This window comes from Athalia rosae, chromosome 7 (genome assembly GCF_917208135.1).
Source record: "Athalia rosae chromosome 7, iyAthRosa1.1, whole genome shotgun sequence".
In the NCBI taxonomy this organism is placed as follows: domain Eukaryota; kingdom Metazoa; phylum Arthropoda; class Insecta; order Hymenoptera; family Athaliidae; genus Athalia; species Athalia rosae.
Window position 1 is genome coordinate 4,825,593 of NC_064032.1, and position 24,924 is coordinate 4,850,516.

At 41.5% G+C, this 24,924-nt stretch overlaps 1 protein-coding gene across 8 annotated transcripts in view; it reads right to left on the reverse strand.

Annotated features, from left to right (window-relative positions):
* Window positions 1-24,924, reverse strand: part of LOC105691224 (poly(rC)-binding protein 1) — a 52,724-nt gene that overhangs the window by 8,630 nt on the left and 19,170 nt on the right. The window contains exons 2-9 of one of the 8 annotated variants that reach the window (XM_048658440.1): window positions 20,977-21,086; window positions 12,200-12,446; window positions 11,282-11,338; window positions 10,788-11,186; window positions 10,192-10,584; window positions 6,771-6,867; window positions 6,353-6,632; window positions 667-3,893 (exon numbers count right to left, since the gene is read on the reverse strand). In XM_048658440.1, the coding sequence (XP_048514397.1) occupies window positions 3,512-3,893; window positions 6,353-6,632; window positions 6,771-6,867; window positions 10,192-10,584; window positions 10,788-11,186; window positions 11,282-11,338; window positions 12,200-12,446; window positions 20,977-21,005 (1,884 nt within the window). In that variant the 5' untranslated portion in view covers window positions 21,006-21,086 and the 3' untranslated portion in view covers window positions 667-3,511. Of the gene's footprint in view, window positions 1-666; window positions 3,894-6,352; window positions 6,633-6,770; window positions 6,868-10,191; window positions 10,585-10,787; window positions 11,187-11,281; window positions 11,339-12,199; window positions 12,447-12,728; window positions 13,123-13,220; window positions 13,604-13,689; window positions 13,841-13,971; window positions 14,202-20,976; window positions 21,087-24,924 lie in introns of those variants that run through there. The other 7 variants (XM_048658443.1, XM_012410265.3, XM_012409845.3 and 4 more) reach the window with 7 other exon arrangements.

Genomic DNA, 24,924 nt, shown 5'->3' on the forward strand with positions numbered 1-24,924 from the left:
TTGTACCTATTTTTTTTATTACTTACTTTTGACTTTGAATATCAGATTGAAAATTTATTTTTCAAACGGACAGACAGACAATAAAACACATCAGAGTGGATTTGAAATCCTCTGAGATTTTTCGAGTATGCGGTTTCAAACCTGATACAAAATAGAATTTGCGGTATAATCAATTTTAATTTCAGTGTCTTTCTCTCTTTTTTTTTTAAATTTTTTGGTTCTCTCTCTCTTTGTTTTATCGACAATTCAAAAAACATCTCGTGTTCAAAGAGGAGTTGAAGAAAAATGGCGTTTCCATATTTTTTTTACAAACAGACAACAGAGAAGTTGATGAACAAATAATGAAAAAAAAATGTCGCGAACCTTAAAGATGATATTTTACATGAATTCTTAAGTTCGCTAATCGTTAAAAAAGTTAATACGGAAACAATAAGAATCTCCTGAGTAATTTTATACTTGCGAAAAGAATTATCTGTACAAGTAATTTGAATGATATATATTCAACTGACAATGAACAATAGTCGATGTTGAATGTTAAAATATTTAAATATACTCCTGTGTCGTGTACCAGTACAATTTGGTAAGAAAATCTTCATTCAAATTGTTCAAAGTGGTTTAACAGGGGAAGTAGAATAAGAGGACTACAAAGGAGCGGATGGTGCTTACCGGTAGCGGGCAGGAGCCTTAGGTCAAGTTGGTTGGATGGATACATCTTCGTTCTCTTTATCCCTCTCTCTACATCTCTTTGAACGAGTCTCCACTCTTCGGCATGTACGTACGTTACTATTTTACAATGTGCTTATAGTGCAGGAATTGAAGAACCGGAGAACATGTACGAATACAACTGCATCGGTTTTGCTCCGGTCGGAAGCGCGAAGAACAGAGCTTTCGTACTTCGATGAAAATCCACGATCACGTGACCATTGGTGGAACCGAATATATTCTAATTTTTCGTTACGAAAATTTCTTTCGTCTACAACCCGATGCAGTTGTCTTCGAGATACTTGGACCTATGAAAATGGAAAGGATTTTATAATAAGTAGATATGCAAAAGAATAGAGCTAGGTATTTTGGCTTCGATGAACCATGTATGTATGCGTAGCGTGTGATGCGAAATTTGTAAGAAATCATAAGAAAAAATGTTGAATGTGAAAAGAATAGGCTCGTGTTAGGTCGCGTTACGATCTGGATTTCGTAAGGCTTGTCGAGCGAGCATTTTGGAGCTAGTTGATTATTCTATTCTTTTACATTTCCGCGTTAAAAGGAAGACAAAGGAAATGTTTGTATTAAATATGCCTAGCTTTATTCAACAAGGTGATACAGAATAGCCATGTTTGCTAAGCACACAATGTATATAGCTCAACGACGTGCTCAGATTCGACGACACACGCTTTCAATTCTTCCCATGATCCTGCCTACAATACGAAGTTGATTTTATTTTTCCATCATTTTTTTTGTTTCATTTTCCCCATGTATTGAATATTATTGCCTTAACAAACGAAGTCAAAATTTCAATATCAGATATTAAGCATACCTCGTAACATCTATCAGACCTGTTCCACGTTATTGAAGATTTAAAAATAAATAAAATCTCATTACAATGAAAGTACCTAATTCATGGTGGACAGGTCCAACTCGACTACATCAGATTTGACGGACTATTATACTTTATTAATAAATTTACAATGATTGCGATTATATCGTGACTTCAGAATCAACTAATTTCATTAAATGTATTCTCACTAACTCTACGATTGAGCACACGAATATTAAGGAATCTATATCGGTTTGGGAAAAAAAATAAAAAAAAAAAACTAAGTAATAATATACCATAGGCATATGATTGTTTCTTTTGATTCTTAGACGTAGCTCGAGAGCAGAAAATGACAAATCAATTCGTAACACTAATTCACACATATTACTTCATCGGCTCTGAAGCCCTAATTTTTATTTTCGGTTCTCGATGATCATTTATTTTCGGATATGTACTCAATTACTAGAAAATTTCATTTGTTCTATACAAATATCAGCTTGAAGAATTGTAAATACAAAGCTGGATTGTTTCTCTTTGTGTGGTTTTCTTCATTCGGATATAATAAATAAATTGATTTTCTCAGACAATATAGGTCGCTATTTGTGTCATCATTACCATTGTGATTATTATTTAAACATCACGTACGCATACGTGAAACTTATCCTGGATGTCGGATGAATTTCTTTTAATGATTAGTGGTATTTTTCTTCTGTTATTCTGCTAAATTTGATATTAATGAGTTTCTTCAAGAGACACGTCACATTTTTTTGACATTAAATGATTCAAGTATTGCATTTGTAGTGTCAACGAAGTAAATGTAATGTGTATGCATGTAATGCCTATGAAACACAGGAATAATTAGTTATAGGCGTGAATGTCATGTGAATAATACACTAATATAATATATCGATAGATATTTTAACTGAACTATTTCGCTGGTAGACAAGACAACGAGACAGTATATATAATTAATAAGCTCTCAAATGTCATCACTAACAGACCGTTTCAGTGGCATCGTTGTTCCTCTTCTTTCTTTCTTTTTTTTTTTTCTTTGATACACCTAGACGAGACGCGTATCGAAGCACTTGTACAAAATGTCTTCTGCGCTATCGAACTATGGATTACACACATAGCCGGTCAGCTTTTTCTTTGTCGTGTTAGTGATTAGCTATCTAACATGATGTATATCGGATCAACATTTTTGGCAACGTTAAAGTCGCAGTCACATATACAACGATTTTATTCCCTGGTAATTATGTTCCAAAGGAATGATTAATTGTTGAGATTTACAAATTCTGATTCTTTACATTCTATTTATTAAACGACTATCTTCCTATTATTCGACCGCATCAGCGACGTCGATAGTTGATTAAGCATACCTTGACGATTTACAAAAATTTCTCTCAAAGACGAATGGTATTAAACCCAACTATAGGGGTTTTGCTATCGCACTAAAATGGTCCGTTATGATACGTATTCAATCAATGACATCGTGCGATTTCGATGCGTTTCTATAACAGAAAACGCAGGGGGGGAAAAAAAAAAACTAGAAAAATATTCAAAAAATTACAAGAAAGATACTTCAAAATCTGATCATCACGAAAATTACATCTGAATAATGACAACAAAAACGAAAAGACTACATGATAATAATAAAAGACACTGTCTCGCAGTACGGTATAATGATACCTGGATGAGTATGATTACGCTATAAAAAGTTGAGTTATTAAAAAAAACAAAAATATAAGAAACAAAAGTTCGATGAATAAACTAATTACAATGCTCACTGATTGATCGGTTGATTGATTGACTGATTGATTGATTCATAGATAGGCAGATAGATAACAAAACGAGCTAATATCGATGAAATATCTTTCAACTTTGAGAATCCATCGAGGAAAAATATAGGTTTGCAGCACTCCGAGTCCACGATATATACCATACTCCTCAATATCGCAGTATCAAATGATTATTATCTTAGTACGGATTGTACTTGGTGCGTTCAGATTTAAATTTGCCGCTGTCTGTGGGCCCGGGTGCACCGGGACTACGTAGTCTGGGTGTAAATGGCTTGTGTGAACGGTGCACACCAGTGGTTTGCACCGGGAGTGCAGTCGTAGTTGCACCTGTAGCCCCACCTAGCAATTCCGTTAGCCCGCCAAGAGCAGTGAGGCTAGATAGGGCGTTGAGAGCACCTGGCTTGCTAAGCAGCTGAGCCAGAGGAATGGCGCTGGCCAAAGGAGAGGCAGTGGTGGTAGTGGTAGAGGGGGAAGCACTGGCCCCGGATGCCCCGGGAGTGGTACCGCTGCCAGGGGTTTGGGTATTTTGGGCCTCTAAGTTAGCTTTCTGCAGTTCGACACTGGGAAAAGACACAAATGTAAGGTAGGAATGTAGTAATTGGTAAACTGGTAAATGCAGGGACGGTAAAGGTGTGACTAACGGTAGAGACATGGCAATCGCACCACCAAACACTTTGACGACACTAAAGTTGTCGCTGACCTTTGTCGTACAGGGTCGACACGAAGAGACTCTCTTCTGCAAATTCCTGATCCAAGCGAGCAGGTTCTCTTGTCCTCTCTATCAAAACTCTATCCTCGATCGCCATGTCTCCATACAATAGAAGGCAGAAACTAAAGTAAACAAAGCATGATGTGCACTCTGCCCAAAAATAATGTTCCAGGGTGATCAAACGTGATATCATCTGTGTTGTGATTGAATTATGCTGTCGAAATCTATATACACACACCCAGATGTCAAATGCTTGTTATATGTAAGTTAGAATATATATACATGTATATATGTTCATATATTTACAATATTGTTACCGGCTGTATCGACAGAGTGCAGGCCATGCAATGGGAGTGCTAGGATATGATTACGTAATAATATAAGTTATAATAGAAATATTGGGAAAGTATTAACATAGTTATGTAGTAATGTAGGTGGCAATCTGGAATAAAATATAACGGATTATAATATAACATGGATGTCGGAATTGGTCCTAACAGTCCTCGTACGGGATATGTTTCAACGTTTTCCAAACTACGTTATTATATCACACGAGCTAAAAATTTCTTTCATTGGAACAATAATCAATCCTTATCGTTGAAATCTTTCCATACATATCCAGTATAAAACTACAATAATATCAATAAAATTGAAATAAATCATGATATATCGTCACGTAATAGAAACAGTAAGACTACACCCGTCTCCAACATTTATCTTCCAAATACCGTGAAAAAAATAAAATATTCAAAACTAATATGGGCATGCGTACCAGTATATGGTTAATGTGCGATATAAAGGGCAAATAAATTCTTGTGAAATATTGAAAATGATTGAATGATGATAACAGCGTTTGATGCTGCAAAAAAGTAGTTGCATTGTTGAAGTGTAATTCTACAGGACAAATAAATAAATAAATAAATAAATAAATCATACTGTCAATATCAGAGGATGAGTTGATATAGGCGTGTAACCACCACCAAGCTATTGTATTTTGTAATATTTGTGCAATTAGTACCATTCCTATTACGTAATCGATGCAATGTATATTGTTGGACACTAAAAATTGAAGCGACGATGATCAGCGAGGAAGAGTAAACAAAATAAATAAGCAACAATAAGAGGCTTCGTTGTTCGTCTGTGTTTCAAGATGAGTCCGCACGAACGTACTAATGGACTCCAAAATATTTACTGAACTAGATTCGAACGCCAAATTGTTCACGAAGCCGCTTAAACGCAGGAAAGACATATTAAATCGTTAAAACGATATGAGGAAGGATTTTCTGATTGTACTGTTCTCAGGACTGATAGGATGATTGATAAGAAAGCGTTTCCCTTTTATCTGAAGGGACAGCCATCAGCTATTGGGAACTGATATTAACGGAGTTAATTCTGGATTCTGCAGTTGAGTTAGGTTCAGTAGGTTCTGGACCTGGAAGACAGGACCTGGAAATAAAGGATTAATCTATTCTCCTCTTCTGTTTCGGGGATACTCTCTTCGTTTCGTAGCTGTGGTCCTTCCTTGAAGCTGAGGTTCTTCTCTTCTCTTACCTATTCTTAAAAATTACACCACCACCTGCTGTACTTTTTCCCCGATTTCTTATCATCCTTTCAACGGCATCACATAATGCAATACACAATAGTATTTCCCCCAATCTTAGGTAGTACAACATTCTATACTGACCACCAGTCCTATGATGACATGAGCGCACGGTCAAAATTACCCAAGAGAATATTGGGAAATATTTAATGTTCGGAAAATCATACGCATAACATGCTCATGTCATCATAAGTGGATTTTATTACAAAATACTTCTAATAGGCAGCAAACACACGATAGGAGACTGAACATACGTCTGTGTATTTCGGTATGTACGTCCGTGTGTGATTTGAGCTTCAATTTTCACGCATCCATACATGCAGAGACATACACACAGCTACATTTTACTGGCATCAAGAGTTTCAACAAGTAGTATAAAAATGTAGAGAAGAAACGAGTAATTAATTTTTATATATATATAAATATATGTGTATAGATTCACTGAAAATAGTTTAAAATTCAATAGTAAACCATTATCAAATCGAGTTAGGGGAACGTAAACCATCATGAGTATTCAATTGTACTGGATAACAATTCATCGACGTTCGTAAGCTTTTCAATTGATCATATCATAACTATATTGATGATTATATTCATTGTTTGCATCGAGTGTTCCAACAATTATCAGTTTTAAGCTACTGCTATCCAGTACTTGTACTTAAAAATCCTAGCACGGACGATTAAAATCAATTGTAGAATTTTGTACTTACCTCATATTGATGAGATATTGTGCGAGAGCAACTGCGTCTGGATTTCCAGTGATTGTGATGGTCCGGTCAGTAGCCCCTCCTTCTCTCTCTTCGCAATTACTGATGCGAATCATAGCCCCTGATATTTGACGAATTTCAGCTATTTTGGTGCCACCCTTTCCAATAATGCAACCGATCAACTCATTTGGTACAGTCATCTCGTGTGTCTGATTGTTAGCGGCGGGTTGTTGCCTGTTGGTGTTGGTAGTGCGCAACTGACTTCCAGCGAGCGCTGCTAAAGCTATAATAAGTTAATCCATGAGCATTGGGAAAAGGTACTTCAAAAATGACTTGACTCAAATGAAATTAATAGGAACGCCTTTCAATGACTTCGACAAATTTATCATTTTTCAAATTAATTACTGTTACACTAGCTTACCAGCTGGATTCAGTCCGCCAGTGTTTGCAGGTGTAGCAAGGCCTCCGAGACCTAGAGCTGCAAGACCAGCGAGAGGATTGCTTCCCAATTTCCCCATCTGTAACAACGACACATACCGACTACTCAGAATTTGGTTCAATGGTGAACAGATAATTGCCTTCTGTTTCTGATTTTCCATTGGTTTAATTCTGTTGACTAAGATCACTATACGCGATGTGAAAAACTTCTCAACACCAAATCAGGAGCCAGATAACATCGCTGTCATTGAAACGTTATAATTAGGCACTGAATGACGTAAGAATAACTATAATACTCGCATTTCGTCTACATTCAATCTACGGCAATGATGATAGAGTCTCATGTGAAATGAATTTGAATTCTAACTCAGACTTGAGGAATAGATTCTCTATGGAATAGCTCCGTCTCAAGGAATAGATTCTCTATGGATGATGTAATATGAATATGACTATAGAATTCACTCCAACAATTGTTATAGCAATGTATGTACAGCATTGAGATTTATCTTCTGGCTATTGGTTGGACTGAGGGGTTCGGACACAGGAAATCCAGGGGCCCTTGTGAACTGAATACATTTTCTTTCTCTTTTCAATACATGTCTAACATTCACGAGGAAACTTAGCTGACTGCCCCTTCTGATCTTTAACAAAATAGGTATAATGATTATCCAACGATACTTTGACGTAATTATCATCCGAGTAGTGAAATTTTGTGGCTGATCCTGCGTGACGTGATACGTAAGACTATCATTACGTGTTGTTCGCTGTTCCAAGAAAATTTGTAAAAATACTAATAACGAATGGGCCTGAAATCGGATTATTTTTATTTTGCATTTAACTGTAAGTACTGAACTATTTATAATTAATTGTAGTTGGTAAACTGTTGTAAGGCAGCCCACCCTCGCGCAAATTCTTCACCAAGTGCAAAGCCATGCTCTATTTTGAATAATGAATCATAAATGATAAGGATTTGGCCAAGGTAAAGTCTTTGCAATCTGTAGCAATAATTAACCAAACGTGAGAAGGTTTGTCATTGCGGAAGGCTACATTTATTTGTGAAAAAGCGGGAGGGAGATGAGAGATGTACAGTAGTTTCAAGCGGTTGAAGATTAAGCTTTATACAAAAAGAAAAAAAAAACAAAAAAAAGAACAAATAAATAAATGAGTAATTTCAAAGAAAGCTTCTGTTACGTTCATTCGCAATTTCTTGCCCTGAACTTGGTTTAGTAGTCAATCTTGTGGTACAAGAAGTTCCAATAATTCTCTGCTTGACTTTACAGAAGTTCAAAAAACTTGTAGAAGCGAGAGCTTCGGGGTGAGGAAATCAGACGTAAGCGATGAGAGTAAAATTAATCAATAAAGCAAGTGGTGAGATAGTTTGTGGCAGGGGAAGAGGATCGGGAAAGTATTCAAAGAATTCAGAATGCCAGAAGAGACGGAAGAGAAGCCACGATATGAGCCAAAAGTATGTCAAGCAAGTTTTAAATTTTGGAAAAGAAAAAAAAAAAGAGAAAAAAAAAATCAGCATACTTTTTCTACCGTTTCGTGCCATACATGCATTTCTTGGCATCAATCAAGTATTGACAATCCCCAGTTGAGAATTACTATACAAGCGAATTGAAGTTTTTTTTTATTTGAAAAATTTCTCGAAGTTGAACGGATAAAAAATGACATTTTGGCACCGTATTGATGAAAGTCGAGATTCGTGAATCGCTGATAACTGACAGCTATCAGCATCGAGCTAGGAGCATCCGCGCTATACTCATTTTTAAACCTATAGTGGAAAATATATTTCCGTTCGAGATGATCTGGCACATGTGCGATAATTGACCTGCTAGTATTGCGGATAAAAGTGATATGCAAAATCTGATTACGGTGTACCAACGATTGCAAATCACCGATACGTCGAAAACATTTCTTCTGTGATAGGGTACATCCTACTACGACTTATGCGTAGCAGGATAACAAAGCCAAATGACTGAGTTTTGAATACACAGTAAAAATAGAAGTGCCGATGCATTCTCTTTTTGGAGGGAAACGAGACGATCAATTATTTCTGGTATCATCGGAACACCACAAGAATATGAATTAACATACAACATGCGAGGTGCCTGTTGATTGTGAAAAATATTTTCAAATAAGGTATCGTAAACTTGGAACTCTATTTTCTTGCACAGATCTGTCAACTTCTCGGCGAATTAATTATTTATCAATTGCATGCGTTTGTACGGTAACTTCCACCCTGATAAGTACGAAGTAGATTCACGGATAGCTCGGGCAACAAACATTCCAACAGCTGACAATGAGATAAGTATGTTATACACAAACAAACAAACAAGCAAACAAACGGACAAACAAGGCAACTCTGTTTCCAACATGGGAAAACGCCGACAAAGGTAAACCTAATTCGAAATTGTTACTTTTTATTTCAAATTCCGGAATGAAAAGTGAAATTTTGTAAACAGAGAAATTGTCGATATCGAAATTGAAAATCTGTGTACTCGTTTTCGAATTCCCGAAGTGTCGTTTTCCCATTTGTCCTTGTAGGTTGTTGTTTTTTTTTTTTTTTTTTTTAACGTACCACAAGTTAGTACAGAATAAATAAGTTGAAAAACTTATTCTAGAATGCAGCAAATTATGAAGAATCTTTACAATGCTTATTAATCTTAAAAACTTTCAATGAAAATTCTCCACTGGCGGCAAACTTTGTGAGGTAAGGTACTCAAAGTACGAGGTGAAAATTTTGCTGCAAGCTAGACATTGCGTGCGAAATAGGAAGAGTCTGTTTCAAAAGCAGGAGGGCTATAGATTCGAAGGGTGACATACAAGGGTTGACGGGGTAAATCAGATATCGGGAATTTTGGGTAATCAGGGGACATTCCGATACACGTGGAGACGTACTACTTGAAGCCACGGTGCACAGCGTATCGTAAATAGCAAATTAATTGGCAAGCCCGTAAAATGTCTGGTGAAATGATTTTCTGATCCGAAGAAAACACGTTGTTTTTCTTCTAACTCTCAAGTATCAAATTAAATTTGGCAGAGGGTAAAAAGTTAATCCAAAACATTTCGGAGAGGGAGTGATTCGCGTGAAATCATTTTAATGCGACTTTTCGCTCTGCGTAACGACAAATTATCGTTGGCAAAAATAATTAGAAAATTGGCAGAAGAAATCGGTCTGAGAATGCGAAAGCTCCGATGATTTTCGCACGACGTACCTAACGTCGAGATCGTTCGTACCGAGCGAAATGGATAAAAAAAAAAAAATCGAGGAAAACCTAGCAAAATAGAATGTCTGCGAAACAGCCCGCCGAGGTCGTAGACGGTAGATATTTCAATTCTATTCACCGTGGCATTGGGGTCAGGCTGGGAGGACGTTGGACCACGAAAAACAAAAGACTTACGGCATCTGCCACGAGGTGTACGGGCGGGAGGGCTGCCTGCAAGTGTCCACTCTTCAGCAGGGGGTCGGCGAGGCCTGCCACGCTGGCGTGAAGGGGGCTTGGATGAAGTGGATGATGGGAGGTAAGATGAGGGGGGAGGAGCGGGTGGCCATGTGAAGCATAGTGTGATGGGTGATGGGTTGCGAAATGGGAGCTGGTCAATGTGGTGGTATTCAGCGAGGGTGGGTTTGGCCCGGTATGGGGGGCGGGCAATGGCAATACTGTACTTACGTCCGAGTGGGCGGGCACCGCGTAATTACCCTGGATGGTGTAGGCTTGCCCACCAGCCAGGATCACTGGCCCACCAACTTGGGGTTTAGGGCGATAAGGGATCGTGGCACCTTTGGGAGGGGACTGAAAAAGAAAAAAAATACAAAACATTAACCGTTACATATCAGCAATAATATTAGCGACGTTCAAATAGTGAGTTTTAATCGGACTCCAATAGCATTGTGACAACGGTATTGCAACCCGCTGACCACTGTTGCTTAAAAGTATCGAACAATCTTGAGTTTATGCAAAAGGTGGCCACTAAGGGTGTTAAGAAGATTTCATACCTCTAGCATGACACAGCAGATATGATAGATGCACTGCGTGACAGCCTCGCTGGTGCCTGAGATAGTCACTGTACGTTCCGTTGAGTTTGGTAGCATTTCAGAGGCGACTTGGATAGAGGCACCGGTCACTTCGCGAATTTCCTTTATTTTTGATCCACCTTTTCCAATTAACGATCCGCACTGAGATGCTGGTACGATTAATCTGAGTGTTATAGGCGGCCTGGGTACGCCACCACCACCACCGGCGCCACTTCCTTGAATATCGTGGAATTGCGAACACCATTCTTCAAACTTCTTGCAAATCAAGGTAAACGCTTTGAATATGGAGTTTGTGGGGCCGGTTACAGTGACTATACGCTCTGGGCAGGAGCCATCTGAGATATTTATCTTGGCACCAGACTGTTTGCAAAAATAAATGACTCATTAAAAACACATTCATGAAATACATAAAAATAGTCAGCCGATATCTATTGGTGAATCAACTTGATACATACCTCCTCACGGAACCTATTTACAATTTCTCCCTTCTTTCCAATTATGCTGCCAACTTCCTATAACCACAAAAAAGAAGAACGTGTTATATTCTATATCCTATTATATTCTTCAACATGAAAGAGAACGATACAACTTCGTGTGCTTAGTCATATTTGGCAATTATAAATGAGGTTTTTAAATACAATGTGACCGTAGGTTGATAGTTTCTGCGTCTCTAACTAGTCTAACTATAAATAGGTCTCCAACATTTCTCACTGCTGTCCAGCTAGACTTCAGGTCTTAGTCTGACCTCCGATAATGTCAGCTACACTTAGACTGCGAGGTACGTGCCTGCTCTAAACTTAGCAGAGAGTAGCCTGATCGAGCAATGTTAATCTAATGCCAATCCATCAAATTCCGTAATTAGTGTACAGTTTTACAAATAATACCATTGGCAACAAAATGAAAATGAAGAAAAAGCTTAGATTAAAATAACTGAAGCCATATTATGGTGTAACGTGAAAATGAATCCGTAATAAGATTTGACGCAGAAGCACCTCGAGTCAATGTAGAATCGAGGGACAGGTGAGGCTCTTGGGAAACCCTCCAATACTACAAAGACAGTACAGAGAGTAGCGATGAGTAAATTCACAGCACAGAACAGACACGCTATTTGATCTTTATTCCAATATAGTTCCTTTTCCAATTTCTATCATTGCTTGTAACAAAAACTTGACCGTCTTGCCTCGAGCAAATGAAAATATATCTTTCCACAGATCGCATGTGGGGATAATGATCTGTACATTGCCAAGAAATTTCTAAGCCAAGTACGCGCGATAGCACTAAATAAAAGGATCTAGACACAAATGTGAAATTACTTTATACCCGATTAATTCTCTATGAAATGGCGTATCGCAAAATCAAGCTAGATATCTTACCTTTCCTTGCATAATAAGGCGGATCGTTAATGTGACCGACGGATCGTCATTGAGCATTGGTTTGGGATCCATATTATCCATGGCTGTAGTGCTGACAATATTTCGAATATGATTGAGGGAGGTTTTAACAAGAGGGAAGGAAGTGGAAGAGGACAAGGACCGGGGAGAGGTAAGGCGTGTGATTTTGGCCGGGGAGGACTCGGGGGAAGTGCTTCTTAGGCGATCCCAGGTATGCTCAGACTTCACACTGTAAAAAGAGTAAAGAGAAATTATTACAGTTAAGCGACACACCTAAAAGTAATTCTACTTTCGAGTCACAACGCAAACTGTAGCATTATACAAAGAATAGTGATACGAATCGATCCTGACTGAAAGCATGAGAAGAAGACGAACAACTGAATAGCGAAAGGTAAGGCCGAAGTAAAATAGGGTGAAATTGAATTAAGACCCCTCGATGCACTCTGACAATAAGTGAAAAAAAAAAAAATGAGAACGTAATCCTCATTCAAGCCTGGGAGATATCAACAACCTAAATATTCTGGGTCTGCATTTACGGCTCGACAACGAGAACGTTAATTATGCTCGTTTTCTAACTCAATTAATGGCTGAAAGAAATATCGCAAACAGCAGACAATTCTCCTTCCCCCTTTCCCGCCGCGACCCCTAACAGCAGACCCCTCGCCTCTTTCCTCCCGGTTCCCCTTTGTGATCCACTCAATTTCAATACTCGTTGGCACTCGGCAGCCAGCCAGTCTGTTGGTTCGTTAGATTCACGGAACGTCGACGTCGTCTCACAATGAACGAACGAACGAGGCAGTCACGCGGTATATCCGCAATGGTAAATTGCGAACTGGGCTACAGCGAGGTAAAAAAACTCAGGAGCAGACGGTTTGGCTTTGGAGTGTGGAAAACGGTTATTCACTTTTCGCAAGGAAATAGAAAAGAAAAAAAAAAACAAAATCCGGCCGAGTGAAATTTGACGGAGGGCTTAGCGAATTGGGAAAATCGAATGGCTGTTTACCCTGAACGAGAAACGCATGGACGACGAACTTATTCAAATTTCATAGGAAACAAAGGACGCCAGAAATGCGTCGCATACTATCGAGTCGTTGTTTACTCTATTATTATTGCAGCGAGTAAAGAGAGTCGAGTTATGCGGTAGCCCCGGAAGCGTTTCTACTTCGGCTGCAGACTTGCGAAGAACGCGATAGAGAATTGCGAGTGTCTGGCGTTCCTCTCTCGTCCCCTCAACCTCTCGGATACCGTGAAACGGTCACGTCGCCACCGGGAGCCTACGGCAAAGTTGTCGCCTTCGCGTTTCGCGTTTGCCGGTCGCTGGCGGCGCCGCGTTCCGTACTCGAGAGGCGGCGTCGGCTTAGAAAATTCATAGAACACGCTTCTAGCTGACCTAAATATATTATCCTCGTTAAAACGGACACAACAACTGATCGTAACGCTAGACAATATAATTCTCTCGGATTTTTCATTACCGGACTACCGCTGACGCTCCGCAACTACGGCTCGCCGCTTCATCAGCACTACCACCTTTATTTCCCCTCAACGTTTCAACCGAACACTTTCGACCGAAAAAACTGTCCCTCGAGAAAGAAGAAGAAAATAATACCGCCGGGGACGAGAGACGTTAACGATTATCGTTGTTGTTATGATTATCCTTATCGAAGAGACAAACTGAACGAATATACTTGCACGATAATATATTTATAACGAGGGATATAAACTTCTAGGCTCAGGGCACTCGGCGGCAGACTCACGGTCCTCCTTCCCCACTGTACGAGTCAGTCTTACGGCGGCAACTAAAACTTGATACCCCGGGTTATAACGGACGACGACGACGACGACGACACACAACTCCCGACTACTACTTTTGAGGCACACGCAAAATCGGTCGACGCTCTTCACTCTCCTCGTCTCGTGGCGATGATCTCCGCCAGTACGTCCCGTCCTGTTCGCTCGTTGCGCCAACCGCCAACGTCCGCGTCTATCTTTCGGAAGCCACCGGAACGAGGCGCCACCGACACCGACAATTTTCCTCCCCCCCCACGGCCGTTCGCCATATAAACCTACCGCCGGAGTCAAATCAGGAATAAAAACGACCGCTGCGCCACTCCCCCCCCCCCCCCCCCCCCCCCGGGATACCCGCCAATATTTGAACGGGGCGCCAATTTTATCCACCGCCAGATGGAACGGGAAACTTATTTCCTTTCCACGGTTATTACGAGGAAAGTTTTCAATAAGGGTGTTCCGTTTCTCGGAAGATACCCGCCGATCGACGGTGATCGAAACGACCGCACTTTGGAAACTTTAGTCGGCAAGGGTTAATTCGCAGAATATTTTCGAGCAGGTACGCCGATTTTCCGAACTTCGGAATTCCAATTTCAGACTTTTGACGCACAGCTTGGCTCGTCGACGAAAAATCGTAACATTTTACGAATCGCTGTAGCGCTATACGTTTCAAATTGTGTTCGACACCGTGCACCGATATATACGTATAGCGTGTAATCCACACGCCTCTACCGGTACACGTGAAAACAGGGGCACGGGACGTGTATGCGAACGTGCGTAACTTTATACTTCGTAGTAAACTGTAACGGGGAATACCGAGGAAATTTGAAACGGATTACCGAAGTCTATGCAGAAACCGTATCGGTTATATCGTCCCACACCGCTTATTATTGATTCATCTGCACGTAGGTACCGCCGGTGCAGTAAGTCCACTGCAAGTCCCGGGTCCGCCGTGCGATACGTTCAATTTTCCCCACACGATACGTACAATGAAATTGTTAATTTTATTTCGCAACGTTCGCGGAGGAGGTGCCCCCCCCCCCCCCCCACGGAGTACCACCCGTAGCGTGCCACCGCCCCGCGAGTAGAGTGTAGCGTATAGCGAAGAGCGCGTTTACACACGCCAAAGTGGATGGCACGTGAAAATTAGATATAGAGACCCCCCCAACGGACGCACGACGTTACAGCGATACTGCACAGCCGACGACGTACGTACGTACGTGTACACGTAGTGAAACTGAATTTCCGATAATTGCTTTCCGTACTACCTAAGTTAAATGATAATTAAATCTATACCGCGGTATACGTACGTACCACCGTGCAGTACCGGGACAGCAGCCGATCATTATATCGGGGCAAAACGCGGCTCTAAGAATGCAAATTCCGTTAGAGAAACCCTGCCTCGCGCACGGTTTACACCACCGCCACCACCGATAGCATCCGAGTGTCGAATTATCGGCGAAACGATTCCCACCATAGTATATCGTCGGGAATCTTACTTACGATTCGGGAAATCTCCGACGAGGCGAATCGCGACGAAATAATACGGAGTGAGTACGAAACAACCGTCGAGAAGTTGTGTCGCGCCTCTTTACGCTCGGAATAGTCCGGACGATTAGCGAGTTTATAGCTGCGCTGCACCACCGTGTACACTACATTTACGTGTAGTACGAACTTTCTCATCGGATTACGATACACGGTGTAAACTGGGATACGTTGCGACGCTGCGAGAAGTGCGACGATTTAATTATGGGGGGGGAGGATTTCGTCCCCGTGCGTCGCTACAGGCGTCCTTTCGACGATTATTTAAGAACAGACGGGCTGTTATTTAGCGTTTCCGATAGACCGAAAATTCGAAGGGGTGCAGATTTTCACTCCGCAAGTTACATCCCGATCGACCGGCTCTTTTCTCCTCTCCTCCCACTTCCCCCCCTCCCCCTTCGCCTCCCCCCTACTCCGCTCCCCGTAATACCGGTCCTTCCAATCTTCCTTGCGGATGATGAAAGACAATCGTCGAGGTATACAAGCCCGCGGAGAACGCAATCAAACCCTTCTCTCATCCGAGATCCCTTATAGCCAGCGATTCTTCTTCATCTTCTCTCGGTATTTTCGCATCACGGCAGCATCGGTAACTATAGGTAGGTAGCTAGGTCTCTTCATTTTCGTCTTTTCATTTTGTTTCCCAATTTTTTTTCTTTTTTTTTTTTTGTCGTTTTTGTTTTTTTTTTTATTTTTCTTAGCCGTGTACGGCGGGGGGGGAGGGGGGGGGCTGCCGTTCCGACGGAATTTTTCGAACCGTTCGGACGTCTGAGAAACGACGGAGTTTGCGTTGAACTGCTAACTTTGCCCTTATAGGAACGAGGGAAGAACGGAGGAACCTAGAAGGAGGGGGGGGGGGGGGGGGGAGGGACGGGGGGTGGCGGTGGAGAAATTACTTCGCGAGACAGATGCGGGGCATGAGGCTAACTGTAATGGATCACGAATTACATGATTTATCACCTGGATAGCGGCGGCAACGGCAGCGGCTTCTAACTTCTAGCGCCTTATTCCGAATGGGCATATAACCAGGTTGTCGGAGGATCCGATCGAACTGCACACCTGTACACGGCTTATACATATATAGCCGCACGGCGTTAGCGGTTAACCGAATTCTCGGGGTACGTATAACATGTCCACATTTATCACGATAAACTTTTCACGCTTCGATTAACCGATAAAAACCTCCGTATAGGTATACATATAATGTACACGGGCGTGACGCGAACTGCAGTGCTTCGAGATCGGTATAGCTGACGAATAAATAAATTAATTGACGAATGAATAAATCTAACGATCCGCCCGATCAAGTCCTCGCCTCATTTTCGTTCTTTTGATTTTCGTTTCTCCGCACTTTGAGCGATACGAAAATTTCCAATTCAACTTTTTATCCTATTTTCATTTTCATTTGCCAACACGACGTCCGACTTACCGCGTACTCCGTCCGTACGAGGGCCGGGCGTCAAAAATAAAATACCTTGAGGTCGCTCGAAACTCAAAAAAAACTAAATTTTTCTCCTTCTCTATTTTACATTTTTCTCTTGACTCTACTTTTTTTTGCGAGAATAGGTATATACAACCGGCACATTACAATGCGATAACGGTGAGCAACTAACAATGGGGTGGGTTTTAAAGATGAATTAGTAGAAAAAGAAGGGAGCAGGGGCGAGTGGGGGGTGAGGGGGTGGGGGGATCGGACTACCCCCTGGAGCGCCTTTGCTCCAACGTAACGTAGCGACCATTATTCCTAAGTGGGAAACGAGCGACAGCGGCAAGAGAATTAAAAGAAAAAAAAAAAAAAAAAAAAAAAAAAAATGGTTTCAGTCGGTAACTCGACGACCCGTAAATCGTTTACGACCCACAAGAATTCGCAATTTCACGCACCGAAGGAGCCTCCACCCCCCGCCTCCCCCCCTTTTCTCCGACGATATCAGCAGATCCGCTGTGTAGTTTGTACACAAATAATCTTCCAAGAGAGACTGAGAGAGAGAGAGAGAGAGAAAAAAACGACCTAGAGAAAAAACGAGATTTTGAAAACTGGGTTACCCAAAAATGATTCCACATCATTTTTGTTGATCTTCAAAAATCATTATCACCTGCAACCTTGATTAAAAAAAAAAATAAAAAAAAAAAAAAAACGAGATGCGTCCTGGAGAGAGGGACCGATGGAAAAAAAAAACTTAGAAAAATGAAGAAAAATCGTACAAATGGGCGACATCGGACTGCAGGGGTAAAAGACGGCGAGAACAATGCATCCGAATGAAAGAAAGTCTCCGGCCTCCGGGCGACTCTCCGAACTTTATAGATATACGTATATATATATATGTGTATAGTGTCCCTTGTACAATATGCGCGTAAAAGGGCGCTGGAATTAGTTGTCGTCGTGTACACCCTGCATAAATAACGAGGGTACCACATCCGAGAGAAGATAGAAGAAAAATGGAACTTAATTTTTCTTCAAAAACAACCGATTTCGATTTTCTAACGAGCTATAATCGTCGTTCGTTGCATATTCAGAGGAAGCTACATCGGAGGTTCACGGGGGTTTGAAACGAAGTCCAACAAGTCGTGGAAAACAAAGTGAACAACAAGACATACGTATAGGTATATATATACGTATAGTTTCGAGGAACTATTAGAGTGCAATTTATGTTGGAGTTTGTCGGAAGAGTAGTTCGGAAGCCATTTTCCTGATTTATAGTCAATTCCGCCCCGCCGTCCCCTCTCCCGCCAGCGACCAGGGGGCGGCGAACGGCTCCGGATAAATATTCGCCAGGGATGAAACAGACGTTACGCGCATACAACCCTCGGTAAAATAGGTATACATACGTAACGCACGCGGCAAAACGCGAGCGGCTTGTTAGGATTTTTTTTTTTTTTTTCTTTCTTTCTTTCTTTCTTTTTTCAAAAGTATACCAACTCGCGCGTTCCGAAGCTGCCTGCGTGCCTGTATACATATACATACATACGTATACAAGTGTATACGGTAATAATCCACGGCGAGCCGTTTAAAATATTAATTTCGCGCACCGTCTAACAATCCAGCGTCGGTGTTTTACTTGGACGGACGCCCCGAACCTGGGGAGAGGGCGAAAATTTTTTCCAAGGTGTTCCTCGCGCTCTTTCAGGCTTTTCCCCGCCCCGCGCTTTCGCGTTTTCATTTTCTTTAATTTTTGAACGTCGAGCAAAAGCGTTTAAAAACGGCGGGGAAGCTGCGTGCTCCGAGAGAGAGAGAGAGAGAGAGAGAGAGAGAGAGAGAGAGAGAGAGAGAGAGAGAGAGAGGGAGAGCGGAATCGAGCGATAATCAAAAAGAAAAATGGCGACGATAATAATGGAAAAGCTTCGGGAACGGGAAAAGGGGCCGAAATCTATATCAAAAGAACGCCAGTTTGAGATAAGAATAGAGGAGGAAGAAAAAAAGGAAGAAAATATAAAAAGGGAAACCGAGGTAAAAAAAAAAAAAAAAAAAAAACGTCCAACGTATCGATTCGCGGCCTCATGTATCCGTGTACTATATGTACCTATATGTATATACCGCGCGTTCAGGAATTTCAGATGATTACTTTCGGTCCTGAAAAATTCAGAATCGGATAGATATACATATATATGCGCCGCAAAAAAAAAAAAACAACAAAAAGAGCAGCTGCAGTGTAGAGAGAAGGGAAGCCGGTTAGCGGTCGATCGAAAATACGCCGGGGGTCGCAAGCGGAGAAAAGAAGGAAACCCGTCGAAACGAACGAAAGAATGAAATTGACGAATCAGATCTGGTCTGTTCCGAATGGGCGAAAAATAATGGCGAAAAATTTGGAGATAATTTCGCGTGCGAATCGATCGAGTCTGTCGTGCCACTTTCCTTCGTTTGCTGCTGGTCTCCTCTCTACTATGTATCCCGTGTGTATACGAACGTCGCATTACACGTAGAGGATTTCTATATTCATCGGCCGTGTTCAAGAAGTGAAATTCCCCTTATCTGCTTCCCTCTATTGGTGGATCTCAATGTCAGCTAGTTCTTACTCAACGTAACAAGGGTAGCGGCGCACACCCTGCAAAACGTTCCATTCCTCTTCCACTCGAACGATCTCTACTCTACTCGCCCCCTATTTTTCCCCCCTTTCTTTTCTTTTTTTTTTTTTATCCGTTTCTTCGCTTCCCCCTTTCCTTCCTTCCTTTCTTTTTTTCCTTTCCTTCCCCCCTCCTCTTCCGCTCGCGCGCGTGCAACGCGGTTCGCGGATTTTGTTTCGCCGATCTCAAGGACGTTACTTCCGAATTTTTTTCGCACGCGTAACGCACGAGAATCAACGTACGCTGTAGTACGCGTGTAATTTACATACGTACATAAATATACAAAGAGACGTACGCGCAAAACCTGTAGCTCCGCTTTTTTCGCACACATATATACATATACGTGATATACATGTACATATATAATATGTAACACGTATGTACATACGCACACAGACACATACGTATAGAGTGTATATATGTACAGTATACGAAACGTGTAGCCGCCTTATGCAAAGTAACGATTTTCTTTTCCCTTTTCCCTTTTTTTTTTTTTTCTTTTCTTTTTTTTCCTTTTTCCCATCAACTCCGCGAAGCTCCGCCACGCGATATATACATACATATATATATATATAATACATCCCGAGTAACCCCTTCAAAATTCAGTGTGTATACAAAAGCCCCCACATAAACTATACGTATAGATCAATACCCGCTGCACTCGTTCATCTAATATTCTTCTTCTTTGTTCAAATTATTTTTTTTTTCCCCTCACCGTGTTTTCCCTTTTCTTCAGTTTTTTTTTTTACACGCTACGGCGTGTGCAGCCCTTGATTTTTTCATTACCTTCCACGCCGCCCTTACTACACCTACCCGCGGGAACGCCACCGATACCGGTATACACCTAACCTACTAGTCTGCGTACGCGAACAACACCACGGCGTAAGTTTAAAGGTGTTTACCCGCGTTAGCCCGCAAATTTGGCCGGCGGAAAATATTCAAAGAGATCCGTCCGTCCGTCCGTCCGTCGGTCGTCGTCCGCGTCGCGTAAAATAAACATCGACGCTGCAAAGGATAACACGTTCGTATACGTATATGTATGTATAATTGCGTTGACTCGCCGCGCCGTACAACGTAAGCCTTCACCTTTTCGGGGGAGGATTTTGTTTCGGGTCACGTGGGTCGGGGGGGGGGGGGGGGGTCAAGGGTCGTCCCTTGTACGGCTATAGGTGTTGGTGTACGAATTTTTCTACCTGCGGTACGTACGTACGTACGTACATATAGTACGAGGGATTCGCGGGGGACTAGGAATCCTTAATGATGACGCGTTATCGGAAAATGGCGTTAGTTTGTCTCTGCGAGGAGATTAAAAAATGAAAAAAAAAAAAAAACAAACACCTACGCCTTAATTAGAAGTATTGATGGATCGGACTTACGTCATGACGTCGCAACCTTTGTGCTTCATTCGATCGTCGTCGAAAGATAGTAGGAGAAGAAGAAGAAGAAGTAGAAGTAGAAGAAGAAGTTAGGAATCGCGCGTACTCACCTGTAAACATATTTGAAAAATGGCTAATTAGATTAACGAAATGGAATTAGAATATTCCGAGACCTAATTCGATTGTTGCCTAGCGTCGCTTAGCGTTTCGCAGATTACATATTTTCGTTCTCGTTTTATCCAGACGGATTTCCGTTCGCTAGGAAAATGAGAAAAAAAAAAATACTAAACAATTAGGGGCGGGCGGGAGAAACGAAAATCGCACGAGTTCCAGGGATATCGAGGACTCGATATTCCTGAAAAACAAGAAAAAAAAAAAACAAAACGAAGAAAAAAAATGATATGATAACAAAAAAAAAAAACGCACGCGGAACGAGGCCGGTATCACGGGGCTTCGAAGTGCGACGAGGGGAGAGGTGGGCGGATTCTTCTCGAAAATTAAATTGGTATTTCAAAACTCGTTCAAAGTTTCGTTCAGCTTGTTGGGTTTCTTTTGAAGAAAAAAAAAAAAAAATGATAATAACAATAATAATAATAAGGATGTCGAAAATGAGAAGGGAAGTACCGAATACGAGTAGACAGAAGTGAAGGCGGTCGTACGAAAATTACGCGCTTTATAATTCGGCACTCCGTTATAATTCCCGATTTATTAAATCCCGCCAATTTATCGCCTCCTCTTATTCGCACGAGCTCAACGTCGCGAAGAGTCGTCGTCGTCGTCGTCAAAGAAATGAAATTTCTCCGCGAGATACTTTTACACGTGACAGAAAAAAATATTCAAGTACGCGAGATCAATCGCGAAAAACTTTTCCCTCTCTCCTCTCCTCTCCTTTTTTTTTTTTTTTTTTTCTTTCAATTCCACGTTTGACACATTTTTTCTCCTTTTCTTGTTATTTTCATTTTTTTTTCATCTTTCTTTTTTTTTCAGCAGCAGCAGCAGCAGCAGCAGCTCGAATGATTCGCGTAACGAGGTACACGGCACGCCGCATCGATAAGAGCCACTCGATCCTTCAATTTATTTTCTTCCGTCACTCCACTTCTTTCTTATTTCAATTATACTATATATATATATTTTTCTCCTCCTCCTCCTCCTTCCCCGTTCTCATTACTCACTTACACAGAGAGACTGTGAAACAGACCGCTACACCGTGTAATACATTTTACCCAGCCGCGGCTGCTGCACTTAACTCTGAAATTTCGAATCGAGAATCTCTGCGGACGGACGGGCCGGATCCGAAGGGCGCCGCCGCGCACTCCGCTAATGGGGCTACGTAAAGTACGTACCGAACTTCGGCTAATTATCCGTAGCCGTGTGTATACCGGTATACCGAACGCGAAATATGAAGAGTTATAATATACGCTACGGGCGATATAACGATATATACGTGTACAAAACTTCCGCAGCGAACAGCCGCGAAAGAATGAGATGAAAAAAGAAAAAACAAAAAAAAAAAAACGAAGAAGAAGAAGAAGAAAAAGAAGTAAAAGAAGTAAAAGCGGAATTCCCGGCTCCCATTAGCGGCGACCGGAAAATTGAAAAACAGATATTCACTCAATCAGCCGTTTTATAACTGTGCGCGTATCGTTATCTGTGCAGCGGTCCGACGTTGGCTTGATGAGCTAGCTCATCGATCGCCAGCGATAGTTTGAAAAAAAAAAAAAAAAGAAAAAAAACCAAAAAAACAAGAAGAAGGAGGAAAGAAAAGCAAAAAATTTTACACCCCAAAACAGCGGTGAATAACAACCGACACCACGCACGCGTCCTCCGAATGACGATCGGTTCGCGCGTCGGTCACGTGGTGCGAACGACAAACCGGGGATGAAAAGACGAGCGAAAAACGAGACTCGAACGAACCGCACGTGACGTGACCCGCACCCGTCGAACGCCGGGAGAAAAAGAAAGACGTGGAAAAGTGAGAGGAAAAGGGCATTAAAATGCCGTTAAGTATCCGTCAGCGCGGAAACGACGCGCTTTTAATGTTGTAACGAAAATTCCTTTTATCGTTGCCACTTTCCCCCCCCCCCCCCCAGCTGATGCGGGGAGGGAAGAGAGAGAGAGAGGGAGAGAGAGAAATAGAGAGAAACGTTTCTCCTCGCTCTCGTCTAACAAACGCGAGCTTGAATCTCCGATCTTCTTTTTAAAATTGCATTCAGATCGCGGTCTACGCGAGCGAAATTATGCGAAAACCGGAACAAAGAAAAATCGCGGCTATCCCCGAACAAGGTGATAAGGTCGCGCGCACGCGGCCATTTTGAAGATCGACCGATAGCACCGCTACGATACGTACGCGACGAGTTTCGAATCGTCGCGTCGCGACGTAGCAAATAATTAGTTTGCAGGGGATTTGTTAATTAGTTGTCACGTAGCGGCTACTTCGCATATATATATACATATATATATATACAACGGGGTCAACTTTTGCCTACTCGTTACCACGTACCCGGGTGCCACCATAATTTGTTTGGATTCAATTTTCCATCAACTGGGGCGTGCGGTGTAGATATACGGCCGTATTTTTTCACCGGCTACTCCGACGACCCGGAGCGCTAATTATCGACTGCAGGGTAAACTATAAATAAAACCCGTTTCGACTATGAATATAAAAAACCGAAAAAAAAAAACAAAAAAAAACGACCAAAAACAAAAAAAAAAAAAAAAACAAGATGAAACAAGCGTCGAACCGAATGGAAAATGAAACGAAAAAAATACGCGCGGAGGTCGTAATATAACGCGGTGCAGTTCGCGCGCGTCGGGGGGGGGGGGGGGGGGGGGGTTGCGGGAAGGTGGATGAAGAAGAAGGGAGAACAAAGGGAAAAAAAGGAATGAAAATAGGGTAAGAGTTTGAGGAAGCGAAGTGCTTCTTCTCGAGTCCCATGTCGAGACTTATACTCCGCATATGTACAGCGACGTACATACACAGGGATTAGAAGCTAAGTACTCGCGCACCCCCTTGGGGCGTGTTTCGTTTCTGACGTCTATACGATACACCATATATATATATATATATATAAAATGACTTTCGAACTTTTCTTGGAATGGAATAAAGAAAGACGCAGAGAAATCGTACGAAAATAAAGCGTATGTGCGGTTGATCTAATTTTTTTTTACCGTGCGGAAAAAAAGAACAAAATAAAAAACAAAAAAAATTCGTACAGGTACGTATTTCAGGGTGGCCGCAATAAAAAAGCGAACATTTCGTTTTTTTTTATCGGTTCGAAGCATGCTTCGAGAACCCCTTGAAAAGATCAGCTCGAAAGATAGAATTTTCAGGGAACGTTTGAAGATTTTTGAAAAATTTCCAAAATCCTCAAAAATTGAATAATGTACACGTACTCGTATTTTCAATATTTTTTCCCCCGTCATTTGGAATAAAAATGTCGAGTCAATATTTTCATTTTTCCAAAAGTCGTCGGAGTTTCTTTTTCAACTTTCAATTGAGTAAATAACGTTTTCGGACGATCTTTAAACCATAACATTGATGAGGAACTTTTAATTCGATTCGTCGCGAACTTGATATACTCTTGACAATTTCCATTCCGATTTTTATTTTCCACTCACATTTATTCGGCCAACCTTAAAATATACACGTCGATTTCGAATCGCGATTCACGTCTTTAACTCTGCGGTGTTTTTTCGTTTTCCTTTTTTTTTTGTTTTTCTGTTTTTTTTTTCCACCAAAATCCCACGGGATATATTCGACCCGTTCGAAATATCGCAACGTCGAGCTTTTCTACGTTGGAACGTGTGAAAAAGCGTCTCATATTTTCGAATCTCCGCGACCATATCTCGTCATATACTCGCACGTTGTAAGCTCCTCGCGCGTCCCACGGGCGACGAAATTAATCGGAACTTTTCGACCCGCGAATATCGCACGGTTCTTTTTTTTTT